Raw genomic sequence first — 20,358 nt, forward strand, 5'->3', positions numbered from 1 at the left:
CGGCTTGGTTCCTGACCCCAGACTCCTGGGAAGTTAGTTCCGTTGATACTTCTCGTCTTGTGCCAATATCAGTTAACGAAGTACACATTTGCTTCGACAAGACCAAAGACTGGCTGAAGGAATGGATCGAGACTGGCAGCAACCCCTTCATCCATCCCGAACTGAACAAAAAGAGCGTCCCGAGCTGCATACAGGATGCTTTCATGGCTCTTTCAACATATTTTAACAAGACGGACAAGACCAGCGATATGGTCTATCGATTTATAGAAGACAAGGCAAACAAGCTTGCTGTCTCACATGATTGTCCACAGGCCAGTATTGTTGACGAGATTGGCCGCGTACAATCACTCTTCATCTACACTTTTATTCGCCTTTTTGATGGAAATATCCGCCAACGGCACTATGCAGAGCAGCACCTACCTATCTTACACCGCTGGGCCAAGCAGATGCTATCTCATGCCTCGTGTGCTACCAGCGACGACAGGCTACTCCTTCACAATGCCCTCACAGTCTACACGCCGGAACTCACCTCAAATCCTCCCGTTCCCTGTCAAGCGTCTCCAGAGCAGCTTCTATGGCATGCATGGATTCTCTCAGAATCAGTCCGAAGGACATGGTGCGTCTCCATGATGATTCAGTCGGGCTATGAGCTGTTGAAAACAGGCAGTGGGCCGTGTTTTGGAGGGGTACGCATCACGACGAGGAGGGGTGTCTGGGATGCCAAGACAGCGGCGGCGTGGACTAGTATATGTGCGGAACGGAGTGTAGGATTTTTACACAGGAACGAGACGGAGATGCTGTTGGAAGAGAGGACTATGGATGAAGTTGATGCGTTTCCGCTTGTTTTGATGGGGCTGGATTTTGGGCCCGACAGGATGGAGCGGTGGCGGAACAGCGGTACACATTGAGTGTTTCAAAAATAATGCCCATGACTAGAATTAAACTCCGAAAGGATATATGTCATCGACTTTCTTGGGCCCTGTCCATCATTGTTGTTGGTAATACTGAGATTCCGCAACCCGCAAAGGTTTCCGCCAGGACCCGCCTAGCTTCCGCCGCTTATATGATCTTACCCAGCATCATCAAGGTATATAAACCCTCAAGACGTACTTCGAGTTGGAATTCCTCATCTCAGAACGAAATCATCCATCTGTTCATCATTCTATACCACCCTCACCAAAAACCTCATCCTCAATTACACCCAAAATGGCTAGACAGTGGATCTTGAACAGCCAAGAAGGCTTCGAAACCTCCCTCGAGTACCAAGAGAATGTTCCCGTGCCCTCCCAAGCAGAACTTGGTCCCAACGAGGTCTTGGTCAAGTTATATGCTGCCAGTCTCAACTACCGAGAGCTTGTCATCGCTGGTCCCATGGTAAGTCATGCATGTCCTCAGATATCACACAGCCCTAACTCAAAGCAGGGTGTCAACGGCCCCATCACTCCTCCCGTGGTGCCGGGTTGCGATGGCGCTGGCACTGTCGAGGCAGTCGGGTCCTCAGTCAAGGGCTTCAAGCCTGGAGACAGGGTCGTGACCAATTTCGATCCTTCGATTCCCGACGATGCCTTCTCCACGGTCGCTCAAGTCCCAATGATGCTTGGACAAGGTACTGATGGAACGCTGCGATCTATTGGCGTGTTCCCTGAAGGCGCTCTTGTCCATGCTCCCACGTCTCTGGACTGGCTGCAAGCCGCAACTCTTACAGTCACATACACGACTGCATGGAACTCGCTCTTTGGCCTGAAGGGTAGAGAGGCTGGACCGGGCACCTGGGTCTTGGTCCAGGGCACAGGCGGCGTCAGCATCGCGGCTCTCCAGCTTGCGACAGCCGTAGGTGCAACTGTCGTGGCGACAACTTCATCCGATGAGAAGGCTACCAGGCTCAAGGAGCTTGGCGCCAAGCACGTTGTCAACTATCGCACCAACCCCGACGGCTGGGGCAAAGAGGCGCGAGCTCTGACACCCGAAGGACGGGGCTTCGATATTGTTGTCGAGATTGGCGGCAACGAAACGCTTTCTCATTCTCTCCAGGCCGTCCGCACTGATGGTATCGTCATGATCATTGGCGGTGTCGGAGCAGCAGACGCCGAGACGGTTCCCATGTTTGCAGCCCTCCTCCACACTTGCATCGCTCGAGGTATCCTTGGAGGCAGCCGCAATCAGTTCAAGGATCTTGTTCGTTTCATCGACGAGAAGAAGATTAAGCCTGTTATTGACGACGTGGTTTTTGAGCTGGCAGAGGTCAAGAATGCTTATCGACGATTGAAGGAGAAAAAGCACTTTGCCAAGGTTGTGATTCGCGTTGATCACTGATGGATGAGAGCTGCGCTTGATACTTTCTATAGCACTCCTTGTGCCAATTGACAATATGGCATTTGTGCTTTGTCTCCAGGTTGTGGGCGAACCAACGTGAAATGAAAGCGGGTGATCCGGTTGAGACTCTGAAACTCGCCATCTTGGCAAAGGCATGGCGTACTTGGACCATCCAAATCTGGTTGTCGGTCCACTTTAATAAGGATGATCGCCGAAGCTATAAATAACCCTGTAGAATTCCCGTTCAACTCTCCTCTGTAGATCCCCCAGATATTCAGCTCGGGAGCAATTTTTACGAGTTTTCAAATCAAGATGAGTGATTAACAGAAGATGGTGCCTCCTTAGCCATCAATAGTTATCCCTTTAACTGCCACACTAAGCAGCTGCCGTAGCAAATCACACCTTCCGTTTGAGTCCGGACTCCGGAGCAAACGGTCCAGACCGATCTCGATCGCATCCCATGGGGCCACATTAGCGGGACCAGGCACGTGAGTGGCGCCTCAACCTCCAACTTCCAAGTTTGACCAAAGCCTCTCCTTAACCATCTCCACGCATGTTTCTGACTGTCTATCCACCATCGATGCTCGATTCGGTCTTGATGCGTTTGTGACCCCTGTCGCGTTATCTTCCCCGTGCTGCAGACCCTTGGTCATGGCCTCCACTGGCGGGAAGCCGCTGTCTTTCCTCCCAAAGGCCGACGCGGTCCTGTTGTCGTCCGAGCGCAATCCCCCGCCGCCTCGTCCCGAGGTCGTTGGACCGATCTATGACCCGGAACAGATCGATAGGCCGGTTGAGTCTTGGTCCCAGGACTTGGAGTCATGCTTCTACCCTCCAAAGCCGGACCCTTATGCACCCTCATCAGTCCCGGATAAGCCCTGCCCCTCGCCCCGGTATTTGCGCGCTCATCTAGCCAAGAATGAGAGGCTCAGATTGTCTATGCTATGGTACTACACCCGGGACATTATCAATGAGCCTGAACTTCTCGCCGGCCTTCAAGAGAAGGCATGTCTTGCACAGGAATCCACAGGCTGGGAGTACGCCGTCATCGGCGTCCTCGATGTCAACGTCTATATCCGCTTAGCTACAGTCGGACTTGAGCTCGCTATCCTGCCACGGGGTGAAACCCTCTGCGCTCACACGGTCACACAGCCTCCTGGTGTATGGTATTTCTCTCTATTCCCTTGCCGCAAGTTGCTGAACTACTTTCTAGAATGTTTTCCTTCTACCAAACATGATGGAGGATTGGCGCTTTCAGGAATCACCATACGTTGAACAAGGAGGACTCACGGCCTATGCAGGCGTTCCACTCCGAATGCAGCACGAATCTGGCGAATGTGTTGGACTAGGGTCACTTTGCGTGGCATCAGCAACCAGCCAGGAGCCTTTATCGAAACCTCAGCAACAAACACTCGCTCGTCTGGCCGACTGGATCGTCGCCGATATTGTGCTATGCGCCAGAGCAAAGCGCCAGCGGGAACGTCACCGGATGGCTGAACTCATCGCCGAGGTTGAGCGTGACGACGACGATGCAGTGTCCGAGGAGCCAGTGCTTAAAATCATGAGAGCCGCCTACCCGGATGCGACAATCAGCCTTCAGTCTGCCAGGGCTGGTCACATTGAAACCGAAGGAGGACGCCCCATCCTGTCATCCAACCTCGAAAACGGTCTTTGGGAGGACACGAACTACATCGACGAATTCATTGCCGGCTCGAACCAACACGACACCCCCTCCGACAAAGTGGTCCGGTTCGTTGCCTCCCACTGCGAGAGCACCTTGGGCCCATCACTACTAGTTGTTGCCACCAAAGATTTTCGACACATATTCGACGATGTCGATTCCTGGTTTGTTCGGACCTGCGCGGGAATGCTCTCCCAGAGGTGGCAGAAACGCTTGCTAGCAGAAGTGATGTCAGCGAAGGAGACATTCCTGCGAGGCATCTCTCACCAACTCCGAACCCCGATTCATGGTATTCTCGGTGCTGCAGAGCTCTTAGCCGAGGACTTGAAGTTGTGGGGCTCGCAAGGAAACGACGCCAAACCGAACTTTGCGGAATTGGTGAAGCCTATTGCCGGCCTTGGGAAATCGTCACTCTATCTCGAAACTATCTCGGCGGCGGGGCGAGACTTAATGTCGACTGTCAATAGCATGATTACTCTTAACAGATGGACCGATATCGCCATGACTGATCGGCAGTATGCGGTGCACCATGTCGAGGACCTCGAGATGGAGCTAGCGAAGGGAGTATCTGATATGATTTCAGGCGACACACGATACAAACCCTCAATATTCTTCACCTACGATCTGCCTGCAGGTCGCGAGAGCCTTCGGGTTGACCTCAACCTCCTTCGAGACAGCCTACTGCCAATCGTCATCAATGCCATTCAGAACACGAGAACAGGTATTGTGGCAGTAACAGCATCGATGGGACAGGATGGCAAGGAATTCGTCGTTGATGTTGAGGACACTGGTTGTGGCATTCACCTCAAGGACCAAAAGCGCATATTTGATCTTTATGAGAAGGTTGGCGAGCACTCAACAGGTGCTGGACTGGGCCTTCCTCTCGCTGTCAAGTTTGCAACCTTACTGCGTGGGTCTGTCGAGTTGGTATCATCAGAGGTCGGCCATGGTTCGCATTTCAGAGCAACCTTTGGAGATGTCGATTGCGTCTCTTCGCCTGCCTCGTCGAAACCACTGCGTTCGAAACCGAAACAAATCCCACCCAAGTTTCACAGGATGGCATCTGGCTCAGAAGACGGGCCTTTGTCCGCACATTTTGAGAAATGTCTGATACGGAACGGCTTTACCGCCTCGGAGACCACAGACGACTGTCTTCTTATCCTTGATCTCATACCTGACTTAGAGGAACGTCGGAAGTGCTTCTCACAAATCTCAAGAGAACAGCCCGTCATTTGCCTCATCCCAGGGTCAGAAGAGAAAGAGACTTTGGAGCCTACATCAAACAACATCATCTACGTTAGCGGCCCCTTCCTGACCTCAACGATCAACCTGGCGCTTGAAGAGATCGATAGAATCATGACAGAGATGAGCACTTCACGGGACAATCCTTCGCGCCCAAGTGGACCGGCGCCGCTACAGACGAATGATGAAGGCTCCAGCTCAGACGAAGGGTATGGGTCGATGCCTGTTTCGCCCCCTTCAAACACAGCTGCAGACGGGATCGACTCCGATATTGGCACCATAGCGCCATCCATTGACGAGACAAGCGCATCAGGCCATTTAGAATCAAGGCCACCTATCTCGATCACGAAAGCCCCCACAAGCCCTGCTAAACCCAGAGCCTTACTTGTTGACGACAACGTTGTTAATCTTCGAATTATGGAGATGTATTGCAAGAAACGAGGAATACCTTACTGCTCTGCAACTGACGGCCAGCAAGCTATTGACATTTTCTCAAAACAGCAATCATTATCCTCTGCCGGCAGAGGAGATGCTTTCCAACTCATCCTTATGGACTTACAAATGCCAGTGTGTGATGGAATTGAAGCTACTCGACGCATACGACTTTTAGAGAAGCAAGCGAATTGCGAAGCAAGTGTTTTGTTTATAGTGACGGGTCAGGACAGCCTGTCGGACAGAGAGGCTGCGAGCAGTGTTGGTGCGGATGAGTATCTCGTCAAACCTGTTAGCATCAAGCTTTTGGACCGGGGATTGAAACGATATTTCCCTGCTTTTGAGGCTGGTTAAGAGCGTGCGAAAAAGAATATACGAATTATATGTTTGGAGTTAGGATACGTAATGATCGATAAATTGTCTTGGATCTGACTCCTTCTCTGGTACTTGTGAAATTTGCCGAAAGCCTGCACAGCCTGCGCAAGGCGAACGGGGGGGGGGGCGAGAAGGCAGTAGGAGTAGTATTGAAGAAGAAAAAGGTCCAGAAGCAAGAAGAAAACATCATGACAATAAGCAAGAATTCATTGGTTACAGGTATGGCCCAAGAACTTCCTGCGTGTGGTCCCAAACCCTTTTCTGTGCCTTCTCCCGGAGTGCAGACACAACCTTTGCATTGGGAGTGCAGTCGCACTTGTAGTTGACGATAAACAACCCATTCTCCTGCTTCTCCTGCGAATTCACACCCTGCTTACCATTCCACGGCACTCCACGACCCCCAAAGGCAGCACTGGTACTCTGGAACAAATGCCTCTGTGCAGACTCTTCGTCGCTGAATGAGAATAGAGAGATGAGAGGCTCGAGGATAAGCCAGACGAACCAGGACATGAAAGTGCCCTGATCAACGCCCCTGTTCACGTTTCCCGTGTTGACCCATCCAGGCCAAGAGTGGATGAAGGTCACATTGGGGTTTTCGGCAGCTAGTTTGTCCAGAGTCGTTGTGTTCATCGTGAGGACCTGAAGCTGGACCTTTCTGGGGCCAAAATTCTCAGGCTTCTTGAGGTCAATGTCATCGAGTTCCAGGGAGGTTGTTTCTAGCCCGCCTCCCAGGACGCCGACCACTCTTGGGGCTTCGGCTTCGCGGAGGAGAGGAAGAAAATGGAGGATGAAGAGCATTCGCGAGTAGTATGCCAAACTCTGGACGATTTCCAGGCCCTCGGAGGTCTCCTCGCGAGTGCCAAATGGTGCATAGCCCGGGGTAAGGAACAACAAGTCAATGCGTGACTCTTTGCTCTTGATAACGTCGCACAACCTCTTTGTTTCCGCAAGCAGCGAGACATCGCCCTCAGTCCAAATGACTTCAGCCTTGGGGTTGACGACGCGTAGTTCCTCGATGAAAGCGCGCGACCGCTCTTCAGAGCTCTTGCGTCCAATCAGGTAGATTCTGACGCTGGAACCGGTTGCGACGAGGGCTTTCACTGTGAGCTTGCCGATGCCTGACGTGCCGCCGACAAAGACGGCAACGCTTGGGGCTGTGACATCGTTGATGAGAGAGTTGGAGGCTTTGATTTCAGTGTAGGAAACCATTTTGAGAGGTGAGGAGTTGTGTCCGACGTATCCGAGGGAGTTGCAAAAGGGGACAGGTTGAGGGGAGCTGAGAACATGGGTCGTCGAGTAATTTGGCTGAAGGATTCTAGGCGCCAGCCCCCTTTCGCGTTCGGGGTTAGCCAATCACATGGCGTTTTTGTTGGTGCATCGTGTCAAGGTAAACATTTCCAAGACGGCGCAGAATAGGGAAAATGATGTAACTAACCCTAAAACTCACAGATAAATTCAATTGAAATAGAGGGTCATGTAAGGGGGAAAATTGACACATACCGGCCTCTGCGTAGATCACGATTTCTGATGTGTTGATGCGGCCACAGTTTGAACGAAACGTTTCTTATAATCACCACCCCGTCTATTGGCTATCTCTTTTCTAATTGTCTACTCTATTACACTCAGAAAACTCCTCCGATATGAAGTCTCACTCCTAAAACTCGGCGTCAATTTGAATGGTATAACTCTTCTCCGTCTGCTTGACCACCGTAACCTCGACTCCCCAGCCAGGAACCTTGTACGAGCTTACTCCACCGGGAGCCAGGGACAGCGTTCCATCATTCTTGTCATAAACACTATCAGTACCACAACCGCCTGATCCGGGGGTCACATCCAGAACGCGGACAGGACCATAGCCTGACTTGACCGAGGTGTCGACCGTGTAGAGCAGGACACCTGGGGCGCAGACGCCTGAGTCAAGACCCTCGGGGATGCGGGCCTCGGCGACAAGTGCTGAGGTTTGGTTGACGGCGACGACAACGGCCTTGATTTCATTGTCGGAAGTTTTGAGCTCTAGCGGTGTAAGAGTGTGCTCAGTAGTTCCTCGCTCCGAAACACAGTCGATGGACTCGTCGTTGAGCCAACCCAGGCGCCACTTGTCCCAGGCGAAGAAGTCAGGGCCAACACCAGAGACGTCACCCATGGCACTCCAGCCACCGACGTAGTAACCCAGGCCGAGATCTTCGAACGGGTAGAAGTCGGCCAAGCACATGGTGTGGCCCGTCTCATGAGCCAACGCAATCCAGCTTTTCGGACCCCATGTTGTAAATGCGTCAGTCGCAACGGTGACGGTCTTCCTGGCGACGTAATCACCCTGTCTGGTGTTGGCTCGTGTAACAAAGGTGATGGATCGAGAGATTCCTCTGCCACCGGCGCTGTTAACGGGAACAACATAGAGGACGTCCGACTCGGGGGGTGGAGGGCGAGTGCCTTTGGCGGTATAGGCGTCGAGGGCATCCTGGATGTAGTCCTGGTGTTCTGCCCATGTGAGACCTCGCTCCCAGCCATAAGATGCAGCAGATGTAGGCATGCGGTAGAATTTCGACAGATCAGCCGTGACATTGAAAGACAGGGCCCCTTGAGAGGCCTGCTTGTACCATTCGGTGGTTTGGGGAACCACTGCATCGTAGAGCGATTGGGGGGTTTCGCCTTGAGCGGGTTCGGCATCTGAAAAGTCGACAAACATCATGAAGCCGTTGAGAGTTCCGGTGCTTGGGGCACAGTCGCCATTGTAGTTGAAGCCGACACTCAGATCCACGTTGTCAACGGCAGCCAGCTTGCAGGCGGTTTTCGATTTGGGGGGTTCAGGTTTGCAGGCGGCAGCGCTGGCTACAGCAGGCCAGAGAATGGAAAGAAAAAGAGCCTTCATGATGAGCAAGTTTGGCTGGGAAGAGGATGAGAGATGGTGAGTGAAGGGAGAACAGTTCTAGAGCTTGTACACTGGGGCATCCTTTATATCCTCCTCATTCTGCAGCCCACCAGGCTCATCGTGCACCGCCAACTGGGCGTTTTACCAGCATCACCAATTAATCGAGATTCACCAACTGCAAAGCATCAATTGAATCGCCTGCGCGTTTCAGCTCGGGCAACCACTGTCAGCGGGCGTCAGCGGACTTCGGGGTCCATGTCAGCGGGCCGGTCGCCTTCCCCGTATCGGGCTTTAATTTCACCAGCCACTCGGCGTCCTTGAGGGCTATGCCATGCTTCCTTGATTGGTTGGTATGGGGCTCAGTATAGGGTCTGCATGCATTGTTGTGGAGTCGCGATGTCGTTTAGGCTTGTCGGCTACCATTTGTCGTTTCTGATTGGCATTTGACAATGCCTATTTTCGCAATCTCCGAGTGGTTCATGGGCTTCACCCAACTCAGAGCAGTGTTTAGTGAAGCCGGTGTGCAACTTCGAAACTGAGTAAACGGCAAATACGGGGAAATCCGATCACAAAGATGCCACCAAGGCTGCTACTTCGCCTGCATTCTCTTGTGCAGAGGTTTTTGGAGAGTGGGACAGTTGCTAGCCCGCTATTATCTCGTGAGACTGCGTTTTATAGTCTCTTACTGGGAGAATCCCTTCCATGATTTTAGTCTGATAGAGTTGATATGCACCGTTGTGCTAAAGCAAGCCCTCAACGAGAATGAGTGTTTGTGGATGTTTAGCTTGCCTACCCTATAACGTCATACACGTCAAAGCGGGCTGCCACCTCTCATTGTTGCTTTAATAACATGCCTAACAAGGAGTTAAAATTCCCGAGAATAGTGACATCTACTTATCTGAATATTTCATGAAGAAAGGCAGATTCATAAGCCCTCAAACCGGCCATTAGTTCATTGTGCTTTGTGCCCCGTTGCGTGATGCCTGGAAAGCTCTGATGTTCGATATGGTACGAGTGATTATGACTAACAGGAATGTGAAAAGGGAGGGGCATTGTTTATAGGCCAAGACTAAAATTAAAGCGTGTAGGTTGGAGGAAGCAAGTGTAAACTGGTGATTCAGGGTGATTGATAAGAACCCGCAGCCCAGTACGGGCTCTTTACCGTCATCAAGCCGCTATCGGTTCGTGCTTTATCGGCCTCACGGCATATTCCCACCATTCGGTTCCGTCGTCATCAACTTTAGCGAGGCGGCCAATTTCATCAAACTTTTTGTTCAAAGCGACGGTGTCTACACATCGACGATGGAGACAAAAGTCACAGCTTTTCTCTGCCATTGGTTGTGGTAAAGGTTTGTATCCTACTAGACGGCAGTCGAGTTCAAAGATTGTCTGAGCTTTGTATTTGCATATCCAATGGGTATGGTCCTTTCGTGTTTTCTTGGCTATAATGATGATGGATTCTTGAGTTGTGTAGAATCACCTCAGGGCTAGAATGGTTTGACAGATTGTGTCTCTTTGTCTTGGCGCTAATATAAAAGATGGCTGCGGCATAGTTTTTATATTACTCTCAGGACTATGAATCAAAGCTCATCTTTAAATCTTAGTGACTGTGACATGGCAAGTATCCATTTGCATCTCGAACTCCGTCGAATCACTAAAGTCAAGTGGGTGTTGTGACAGACGCTGCTCGGTAACTCATCCGTACTGAGACCGTGACCAGCAGGTTCTGAAGCTATCAAATCAAAGATCAATATGGCGCTGGTAAGTTTAATATTCAGTCACTACTTGACGCCGATGTTTCTGCTCGCCAAAGCACAGCCCTTTTTGGCGCGTTGTAGTTGTTACCTAGCGTCATCTTTCCGCTCTCGGAGACGAGATATGTACTACCACTATGTCAACACCCGTGACTGCAAGGAAGATACAAGTACAACTCGAGAAATCAACAAGGGGAATGTGATATTAAACGGGCAGAGCATAAGCCCTACCCCATGAGGAACAACCGCAAACTGGTTGATGTGGAGTATGTTGAGCAGCTAGCTGACACGGGCTTCAAGAAATGAGTTATTTGGCTACCAGACGCCAAGTCGGAGTGACTGACGCGCTGCACAATCGGAGCTGTGCTCCTTGCCTCCGAGCTCAGCTTAAAGATTGGTGATCTTTTCTTCAACAAGGCCGTTCCCCGCTCTGATCAAGACACTTTAGCTAACTGTGGAACATGGACCCCCACAATTCACGGTAGGCAACGATGTGGTGTGTGACCCTCCTCGCGTTTCCTACGAATCACCAACAAGCAATGACTTGTGTGCAAGTTGCAAATTGATATCCTCATTCCTGTTTTGTGACCGTGCAGAATCCTTCGTCTGTGCCGAGAAAAGGCCAAGGAAGCAGGATGGTTGTGATTGATAAGATGCATCTCAGCTCCAAGACTTTTGGCGCGGATCCTTTTCGACGCTATCCAATCAGACCCGCACAGGGAGAAAAGATGATTCGGTGGCTTGAATAAGCATAAAATAGAGCTCATCTGACCTCCATAATTGTGAAGGCTGGCTGAAAAGCGGGATGGGATATGCTCTTATGCCGTACTTTGGTCTCGGCCCGAGTAGGGGTTTTGCGTGGCAGTTATCCTTTATCATACACTTTGGTGTCCGAGATCGGGAGAAGAGCTGTGAAGGTGTTGAAATTTAGCAATGCCAATGTTGGTGGCCTAAGAGTGGCGTCCATATCTGCAATGTGATTACTTGGAACCAACAGCAGCTGAATGTCTAGCTTGTTGGTTGTTGTCTTCCCAAACCCACTCTTACACGTATGCAACGGGTAATTGCTTACCTGGGGGCTTTCAGTGTGACAGAACAACGTCTTTAACAGACATGTTGCCCCCTGACGTAAGGCTGTACTCCCTAGCCACCGATCCTTCTTCCCCTCCACTTATCAATCTCGTCGATCCCTTTGCCAGATCCTTCTGTTTCTCATACCTTTACCTGCATACTCAATTACGAGGGGGCAGATGCTGCTTTCTGACACATATACCTAAGGACTCTTCCCGACTTGTTCCCCCTACAGGAGTCAACATGGGATCCATTCGTCGTGAGACCACAATGGATGACGACGAGAAACACAAAAATCACGCTGATGAGCGCCCACCGACCAATGACGACGGAACATCATCGAATGAGGATGCTCTTGATGGTGTCAAGGGTATCGAAGCCATCTCCAAGACTTGGACAAAGACCTCATTGGCCGTCGCCTATGGAAGGTATGTGTAGCGCGCCTAATTGACATCCCCTGGAGTTGAATTCTAGGGGGACTTAAGCTAGTCATGGGGTATCTGACTTGATGTCTGCAGTTTGCTGCTCATGGCTTTCATCACATCATTGGAGGGTCAAGTCACGGGCTCTGTCCTCATCTTCGTGACCAGTTCATTCCAAAGTCACTCACTGGTCTCGACCATCGGCGTGGTTCAAGCTGTCATTCTTGGTATGCATTTGTCTGTTAGCGATATACTTTTATGGCTAATGAAAGGGCATAGCTGTGGTCAAGCCGCCAATGGCCAAGATTGCTGACGTCTTTGGCCGAATGGAAGCCTTCTGTGTTTCCATCGCCCTTTATACTCTGGGTTATATACAAATGGCGGCGTCAGACAATGTGGAGACGTTTGCCTCGGCTCAAATCTTTTATGCGGCGGGGAGTACCGGTCTGTTGATCTTGCAGCAGGTCTTTATCGCGGATACTACCGACTTGACATGGCGTGCCCTCTTCTCAACTCTTCCTGACCTGCCATTTCTCGTCACGACATGGATCGGTGAGCGCATTGGTACTGGTATCAGGAATAGCTCTGGCAGTTGGAGATGGGCCTACGGCATGTGGGCCATCCTCCTTCCAGTGTCGTTTCTACCTCTCCTCATCTCCCTCTTCCTCAACGGCCGCCGAGCCAAGAAGCTGGGCCTTGCTCCCGAGTCCCGCACCACGATGAAAGGAAGTCCTGGACAGATTCTCTTGAATCTATGGAGAGACATGGATATCGGTGGGATTCTCCTCCTGGCAGCTGGATTCTCCTTGATCCTCGTCCCGTGCACCATCGCCGCCAAAGTGTCCAATGGCTGGAGCAACAAGAGCATCATCGCCATGGTAGCATTGGGTGCTGTTTTTGTCGTCATCTATCCGTTCTGGGAGATGAGCACTCGCCTGGGCAAGAAATATGGTGTTCAGGGGACGTTTGGGAAGATTCTCGCCAATATGGCGCCTTACCCTTTGACGCCTCTGCATTTGCTCAAATCTCGGACCTTCAGCGCTGGCTGTGTGCTGATTACCTTTTATTTCAGTAAGCCCCTTCTCATCTTCACGAAGGATGTTTCATAGTTGACGGCTTGCCAGTGGCATTCTATCTCTCAGTTCAACCATATTTCTACTCGTACCTACTTGTCGTCTGGGACCTCGACACACAGTCAGCTACCTACATTGTCCAGATTTTCAGCTTTTCGGGCACTGTGTCGTCTCTCATTGTCTCATTCCTCATCAAATTTACAAATCGATACAAGTGGTTTGTGGTCGCAGGATCCTGCCTGTACATCCTGGGCATGGGACTCATGATGAAGTACCGCACCCAAGACGCCTCCCTGTCCGCTATCATTGGGACTCAGATCTGTATCGGTTTTGGCGGGGGTATGCTCAACGTGCCAGCTCAACTCGGTGTACAGGCCAGCGCTGGACATCAAAACCTTGGATCCGCCACGGCCATCTTCCTCACCCTTATCAGTATTGGTTCCGCTATTGGCTCTGCCATCAGTGGCGCTGTCTGGGGTCGCAATATTCCTGCCAAGCTAACTGCCTATCTTCCCGAAGAGGCGAAGCAAAACGCGACGATGATATTTGACGACATCAACGTGGCCTTGTCATATCCCATGAATGGCCCCGAACGCATGGCCATCAACCGCGGCTACCAGGAGACTATGAGCACTCTACTCACCATTGCGGTGTGCGTTTGTGTCCCGGTTCTCATTTGTGGCTTTTTAATGAGTGATTACCACCTCGATGAGATGGAACAAGGCGTCACCGGAAGAGTCATTGGTGGAGAGATCGGCGAAGACAGGATGAAGGCCCAGGGGAGCAAAAAGGGAAGCCCGTATAACCCAGCGAATTGGTTCAAGCGCCGCGAAAACAGACAGGTGGAACAGACAGGAAGTTCATCTGCGGTGGATACGAGAACCTAGTATATGGTTTGGATGTGATGATTATGGGTTAGCATTGGGATATGATGATATGATGTGTTGACAATGGGTTCTTTATTATTGTTGAAGCCCGGCCCTAGATGGGTTAACTGAGCCAGAAGATCGAAACCTTAGACTTTCACCAAAGTGATCAATAGCCCATTCGCCAGATTCGGCATCCGAAGGTTTCCCCGGTGGTGATGATCAAGAACTATAGATGAAACATTCCCTTTAGCCGTAATGAAAGGAACCATGCAACCTGCGTCATACCCGCCCCGGCTATTCTACACATTGCCGGAACTGGTACTTCGTTACTACCCCGAAGACCGAGGGGTCACGTAACACACCTACGGAGGGTCGATACTCTCACGGACCTTGGAAATGATATCTCCATTGAGGGGCTACTCACGTTGTCGCCAGACCACGGCTTTGTCCTTCGGCAGCGAGGAATTATGGCGCTCTAGTGTCGAGAACTAATCTCGTGCCACGCCGCTTCTAATGAGGTTGACAACAAAGACACAGAAGCTACACCAGATTGGTTCTCAATCCAGGTCTATATTGGTAGCTGCCCTTCCAATGGCCCCTTTGGAAGCTGTCATCCGGGACAATAAGGCAGAAGCTATTCAACCGGCCACATGCTTACATGCATACAGTAACAGAGACTATCACGTCACTTAATCGCCACGTCCATGAAGAAACATCATTCTCTAGAATGGCCATTTCAATCAAAGAATGAATCAAGAAATCAAAACAAATCAGAGCGTAGTGCCATTGACTATTCAGCAGCAACATTGAAGGATGCTTCCTCTGCTTGGACACTCAAGCGCCCCTCTTTGGACCAACGACTCAGCATATCGGGCTCCAGGACATGAATACGCCTCTTCATTCAACAGTAAGGCAGCAGTGGATTTGAACAACTGCCAGGGATAAACCCTTGCTTTACCTGCGGCAAATCTGACTCAAAAATCTGAGCGGATGGATCCAGAATACGGTCGATGATGTGAACGATGCCCTGGAGAGAATCAGCGGCATGTTTAAGAAGTCTCGCAGAGGGAAACTTACATTGGTGACGGGGAGGTTTCCTTCTGTGACTGTGGCAACACTGTTGAGGACGAGATCCTCATTGACCGTCTTTGCACTGACATATAGGTACGTGCTGGTTTGAAGTCGGATAGTGTTCGAGTTAAAGTCGGACGTCTTGAGCTTCGCGTTTGGGACGTAATGATGTTGGATCAAGTTTCCGAGCCACCATTTTCCCTTGGCCGTCTTGGCAAAAGTCTCGAAGTACTCTCCGGTGTTGTTGAAGGCCTTATTTGATGGCGCAAAAAAGGTGTATTGCCATGTTGCCGAGGTGTTGAGGGCTTGCACAAATCCTGCGCAGGTTAGCCGGGGTGGTGATTTACAGCTGTTTCAGGACAAACCTCCTAGCTGATCGAGTGTTGACGATAGAATGGATAGGTCCTCTCGCGATTGGATGAAATCCAAAAGAGTATCCGATGCTGGGACGACGTAGGTATCTTCAGGAACTGGAGCGAAGGTGAGGGGCTGGCGATCGATGACCTCACAAAGAGACGTCGATGCCGCCAGGGCTGAGAGGAAGACGGAGTAGAATCTCATTGTTTCAATCCAAAGGTAAAAGGCGACGCTGCAGACACTCACATCTACGCTGGAATTGGCGGGAGCAGAGGAGCATCACATGGACTTCAAATATCCGGCTTCTTCGTGGGCTTGGCATTCAGGGCCAAAGACCGGTCCGACTCCGATGCGAGGTTCGGGACATTACCCAGGATTACCCCGAACCCCGAACTCGAGTCTTATGATGTAACCATCTTTCTTCCCGGATCATGTTATAAGAAAGTCTTTCATTATTCCAATCATTGAGTGTAACTACTTCGTGGGCATATCTGTCCAATTGACTCTGTACCGATCATGAAGCTCAACATTGTCCCTTTGGCACTCCTGTCGGGCGTCTCCGCTCAAGGATTGGCCACCAAGCCACAGATGGGTAAGTCCCCAAACACCGCCCCCCCCTCATATTCACGCCTAGCTAAATTTTCTGCCAGGTTGGAATTCGTGGAACAGCTTCAAGGCCATCATCAATGAAAGCATCATTGAATCCACTGCCAACACCATTGTCAAATCTGGGTTGGCTTCCTTGGGCTACAATTACGTTCTCATGGATGCTGGATGGCAAACTCTTGAGCGAGACAAGGAAGGCCGCCAGCAGGTCAATCTGACCAGGTTTCCTGGTGGCATCAAACCCGTTTCCGATTACATCCACAAGTTGGGTCTGAAGGTTGGCATCTACAGGTGAGAACCGGTTGAAACCGCAACTACCAATGCGATCAACACGCCATCTAACCTCTAAATAGTGACGCCGGGATCTACGGTTGCGACTTTGCACCTGGAAGCTACGGCTACGAGGAGCTTGACGCCTCTCAGTACGCCGAATGGGGAATCGATTACCTCAAGTACGACAATTGTGGAGGCTTTCAAGCCAACACGCTGTCAGTCCAGGAAAGGTTCCTTCGCATGTCACACGCGTTGAAGGACACGGGCCGTGACATCTTCTACTCCTTATGCGAGTGGGGTCACCAGTTCCCATGGTTCTGGGCCGATCAGCTCAGTGACTCTTATCGCATGTCTGGTGACATCCACAGCGAGTACAAGAAAGATAACAGCAATGGCTGCGCAACAGCCTACTGCCTGAATACGGGCTATGCAGGCGTTAGCGTCTTGACGATGATCCGTAAGATGCGTGAGATCTCCAGGTTTCAGAAACCAGGATCCTGGGGTAAGTTCGAGTTTTGCTCTTCTCGGACCAACTGCTGACCATTGATAGCGGACATGGACATGCTCGAAGTTGGTGTTGGAAACATGACAAGGCACCAGGAAGAGACACACTTTTCGTTCTGGGCGGCCCTGAAATCTCCTCTCATTATTGGTGCCGACGTCAATAACATTCGGGAATCGTCACTTGAGGTCCTGAAGAACAAGGAGATCATCGCCTTGAATCAAGATAAACTGGGCGTTGCTGTCAACTACATTCCGAGTCTATCACGAGAAGGCAAGTATCAAGTGTGGGCTGGACCTTTGAAATCGGGCAAGTCTCGACATGTTATCCTGGTGCAGAACTATGGCGCAGATCCACTGGATATCTCGTTGCCGGTTAAGCAAGTGCCGGGTTTGAATGAAGGGCATCGTCAGCTAGTCATTCGTGACGTGTGGGCGAAGAAGAGCCTTGGGAAACTGGGCGCTGCTATAGCATTGAAGGGCATCGAGGTGGATCAGGTCAAGGTTTTGGTGCTGTCTGAAAAGTAGACGGACGGGTGCCGAACCGCTGTGAGATCTCAGACAAGCGACATGTCAGTAGGTGTGGGTATAGTTAGGTAGTCAATGAATCTTCAAGACAAATATCATGGGCTGCATGGTTGCTCGAAGTAGGCATCAAGGCTCTTGGGGATATAAAGAGTTGGGTATTTGTAGACGCCTGCTAATAGTTCTTGAGTCCCAAGAATAAAGGTCACGGGGCTTTTCCTTTGAGTGTGAAGGTAGATTCATCCCCAGCTACAATCAACTGCACATAGCAACGTGATGACAGAACAAGAATAGTAGACCCAACCAGGCCATCCACCTAAAGACCCAAAACATGACATGAAGATACAAAACAATCCTACTTTTATGAAGCTCCTATCATTGAGGCATGAAACCTCTCAGTGACGTCACCCTGTCGCTGGGTATAATGGTCTGATCCAGAAATGGATATGGACAGGGGTCGGCCATGAGGGAAGGATCTGTGAAGCAGTCCGCCACAGAAATGGTATCTTGTGTGGAAGAATCCATGACTTGCTGTATCCCATGACTTGGTTGGGTCAGGAATGCATCCTGTAGCGACCCGGGCAAAGGCGGGAACGCCAAAGAAACACTGTCCGGAGAGCTTTTTGACGCGGGCTTGAATGCCATGGCGGTGGCATTGGCGTCGAGACCAAGTTGAAAAGCCGTGGCGTGAGAATAGGCCAAGCTGCTTGGTGAGTTGTCCTCTTGTTCACAGTTTGGATATTTCTTGTCGGAAAAGGCTTCTTCACGAATACTTCCAGCGCCGTGATAGCCATCCTGACGTGCTTGTAGGAGACGCGATTTGAATTTGGAAGCCAAGTTGGAGCTGGTGCTCGCATGTCTGCCATTCCATCGTTTAGAGATCTCACCGAGGCTTTGCAGGATAGAATCAAACACGGGAGATATTGGCTTCTCTTGAAAGACGGCATGTGTAAGCAATGCCCGGCCGCATACGAACAGGCAGAATGCAAATTGTGGATTTGCCAGGACGGGTGAAGTTGGGAGAAATCTCGTAGTGATACGAGATACTTCTTCTGTCGCGGCCAGACAGGTCTCCGCACTCGAAGCAGATGGGAGCTTGGCTGGTATGGATTTCCACTCTGAGGAAGGATAGGCCAGACCTTGGTGAAGGAGAACCACAGCAGTGTTGTGGGTGATATGGGCCAATACCAAGTTAGGGTCAAGGTTGCCATCGTCATTGACTAGACAGGCCTCCCTCCATGTTTCAGGGAGGAGGGCTTTCCATCTAGATTCTCTCTTAGAAAATGTAGTAGGAGCAAGATGTGTGGTTTTCACTTACTGCATGAGGCGCAGGTCCAGCTGCTTAAATCTGATGAGCCATTTTTGAATATCACGAGAATTACCAAAGTCAACCTCGTGCTGGAGGAAGAAGAAGATCACCAGCCTGAGGTTCTCGGTGGCTTCTATGCAATATGCAAACCCGCCCAGAGAGTTCTGCTCTTCCTCCCTCTCCATGTGAAGCTCAGGAAGCGCTTCTGGATGTTGCATCTGGTCCAGAGTGCCGAAGAATGGGGTCGGTATTTGAAGCTGCTCGCTTTCTTCCCAGATAGCTCCTTCACATGGTAGTCTGCGGTGAAAGTCGGCGCTGGTGAGGCAAGGGTTCCATCCAGTGCTTATACTGCAGAATCTATCCATCAGGAAGACATTCCAAAAGACACGTCGCCTCTCTTCAGCTTCTTGCCAGCCATTGCAAGGAGGAAGGAATGTCATTCTGTTCATCAGACTTCTCCCTGCTGAAGCACTCTCAGCGACGTCGCTCTCCTCTTTGCTCAAGCGCAACTGCTCCACGGTCCTTGCCATGCTTCCAACCATGGACCATGTTGATGGACCGTGTCCACTGCCGATCGTATCAAAGGCGCAGATGATGAGTGCCTGAACGTTTCGGACAGAGAATGTCTCCATGCTCTTCAGGATGACGGCCTGCCTGCATCTGGTTGCATACCAGGTCCGCAACGATGGATTCTCGTTAAGTAGGGGATCGTCTGAAAACCTGATGCAGAGAGATACAATGGCTTGGAGAATAGTCGTCATGCCGGCTCGTTGCTCAGGCGATGCAAGAGCAGCCCTGAAATTCCGAACATGCAACATGGGAATCCAAGGATGCACAGTTTCAAAGTAGATTTCCACCAGCGAGTCTACAAGCTCATCCGGTGGCATAGGGGTGTTGGAAAGACAGGGATCCGTGTTTTCGATACCTGATAATGCAGGAGCTTTGGTCGTGGCTGAGGTCGATATGCTGTTGCCCTGGTATTGAACTTGATCTCCTGACGCCAGGAAAGACAGCCTTTGCTTGAATGCTGACGACTGCTCCTGCAGTGAACCCATCGGCGGCGAGGGTAGTGATTCGCTGAGCTGGGGTTGGGCACTACCGCCGGAGATGGCATTCAACATCTGCTGCCACATGATGCCTTGTCCAACAAACATGTTTTCGAGGGCGGCTGAAATGACATGTCAGGGAGCTGCTAAGTGCACTCGAGATTGGGCATGACATACTGAGCCTCTGGCTGAGGCTTTCCACAGCACCAGTCCGTAGTCCGGGTTTCATCTTGCCCCCGTCGTAGACACAGTGGGCGCCTAAACACAAGTTAGTCTTCCTCGAAACAATTGCCAAGCTCAAGCTAAGAGAGAAGTACCAATCTTGGAACAATTGGAACAGGGCTGATCTCTGGAGCATTTGGTCTTCCTCCTCCTGCAAGAACTGCACGAAGGGCCCTCTTCTTCCCTGGTACTAACGCGCGCCATCTTCCGTGGTCGTTCGTTTCCTGAGGCATTTTCATCGTCACCTCGCACATGCTCATCAACGATTGAGCCGTTTGGGCTTGCCATGTTGTCTGCGTATGTATCCGCGGCTTTTGGGCATATCGCAAAGGGGTAGAGGAGGGGAGAGG

The 20,358-nt window shown here is 50.9% G+C and overlaps 8 protein-coding genes across 8 annotated transcripts; 4 read left to right on the forward strand and 4 right to left on the reverse strand.

Moving 5' to 3' along the window:
* Positions 1 to 1,206: 1,206 nt before the first annotated feature.
* Positions 1,207 to 2,313, forward strand: NCS57_00474800 (PKS-ER domain-containing protein; the record flags this gene model as incomplete). Its single annotated transcript, XM_053054700.1, has 2 exons — positions 1,207 to 1,374; positions 1,423 to 2,313. 2 exons carry the CDS (start codon positions 1,207 to 1,209, stop codon positions 2,311 to 2,313), a joined length of 1,059 nt encoding a protein of 352 aa, XP_052916860.1.
* Positions 2,314 to 2,964: 651 nt separating this feature from the next.
* Positions 2,965 to 6,019, forward strand: NCS57_00474900 (uncharacterized protein; the record flags this gene model as incomplete). The annotated part of the gene is made up of 2 exons (XM_053054701.1): positions 2,965 to 3,471; positions 3,524 to 6,019. 2 exons carry the CDS (start codon positions 2,965 to 2,967, stop codon positions 6,017 to 6,019), a joined length of 3,003 nt encoding a protein of 1,000 aa, XP_052916861.1.
* A 234-nt stretch (positions 6,020 to 6,253) lies between these two features.
* On the reverse strand, positions 6,254 to 7,249 carry NCS57_00475000 (uncharacterized protein; the record flags this gene model as incomplete). The annotated part of the gene is made up of 1 exon (XM_053054702.1): positions 6,254 to 7,249. One exon carries the CDS (start codon positions 7,247 to 7,249, stop codon positions 6,254 to 6,256), a length of 996 nt encoding a protein of 331 aa, XP_052916862.1.
* Positions 7,250 to 7,694: 445 nt separating this feature from the next.
* Positions 7,695 to 8,909, reverse strand: NCS57_00475100 (uncharacterized protein; the record flags this gene model as incomplete). The annotated part of the gene is made up of 1 exon (XM_053054703.1): positions 7,695 to 8,909. The coding sequence occupies one exon, from the start codon at positions 8,907 to 8,909 to the stop codon at positions 7,695 to 7,697; it is 1,215 nt and encodes a 404-aa protein (XP_052916863.1).
* A 3,095-nt stretch (positions 8,910 to 12,004) lies between these two features.
* NCS57_00475200 (MFS domain-containing protein) lies at positions 12,005 to 14,116 on the forward strand (the record flags this gene model as incomplete). The annotated part of the gene is made up of 4 exons (XM_053054704.1): positions 12,005 to 12,162; positions 12,253 to 12,383; positions 12,436 to 13,227; positions 13,281 to 14,116. The coding sequence occupies 4 exons, from the start codon at positions 12,005 to 12,007 to the stop codon at positions 14,114 to 14,116; spliced, it is 1,917 nt and encodes a 638-aa protein (XP_052916864.1).
* An 883-nt stretch (positions 14,117 to 14,999) lies between these two features.
* On the reverse strand, positions 15,000 to 15,730 carry NCS57_00475300 (FAS1 domain-containing protein; the record flags this gene model as incomplete). Its single annotated transcript, XM_053054705.1, has 3 exons — positions 15,000 to 15,125; positions 15,176 to 15,486; positions 15,535 to 15,730. The coding sequence occupies 3 exons, from the start codon at positions 15,728 to 15,730 to the stop codon at positions 15,000 to 15,002; spliced, it is 633 nt and encodes a 210-aa protein (XP_052916865.1).
* Positions 15,731 to 16,042: 312 nt separating this feature from the next.
* NCS57_00475400 (Alpha-galactosidase) lies at positions 16,043 to 17,434 on the forward strand (the record flags this gene model as incomplete). The annotated part of the gene is made up of 4 exons (XM_053054706.1): positions 16,043 to 16,118; positions 16,177 to 16,423; positions 16,486 to 16,907; positions 16,956 to 17,434. 4 exons carry the CDS (start codon positions 16,043 to 16,045, stop codon positions 17,432 to 17,434), a joined length of 1,224 nt encoding a protein of 407 aa, XP_052916866.1.
* A 372-nt stretch (positions 17,435 to 17,806) lies between these two features.
* Positions 17,807 to 20,296, reverse strand: NCS57_00475500 (Zn(2)-C6 fungal-type domain-containing protein; the record flags this gene model as incomplete). Its single annotated transcript, XM_053054707.1, has 4 exons — positions 17,807 to 18,695; positions 18,750 to 19,908; positions 19,964 to 20,044; positions 20,104 to 20,296. 4 exons carry the CDS (start codon positions 20,294 to 20,296, stop codon positions 17,807 to 17,809), a joined length of 2,322 nt encoding a protein of 773 aa, XP_052916867.1.
* Between the last annotated feature and the right edge of the window lie 62 nt (positions 20,297 to 20,358).

Source organism: Fusarium keratoplasticum, chromosome 3, assembly GCF_025433545.1.
Source record: "Fusarium keratoplasticum isolate Fu6.1 chromosome 3, whole genome shotgun sequence".
Classification (NCBI taxonomy): domain Eukaryota; kingdom Fungi; phylum Ascomycota; class Sordariomycetes; order Hypocreales; family Nectriaceae; genus Fusarium; species Fusarium keratoplasticum.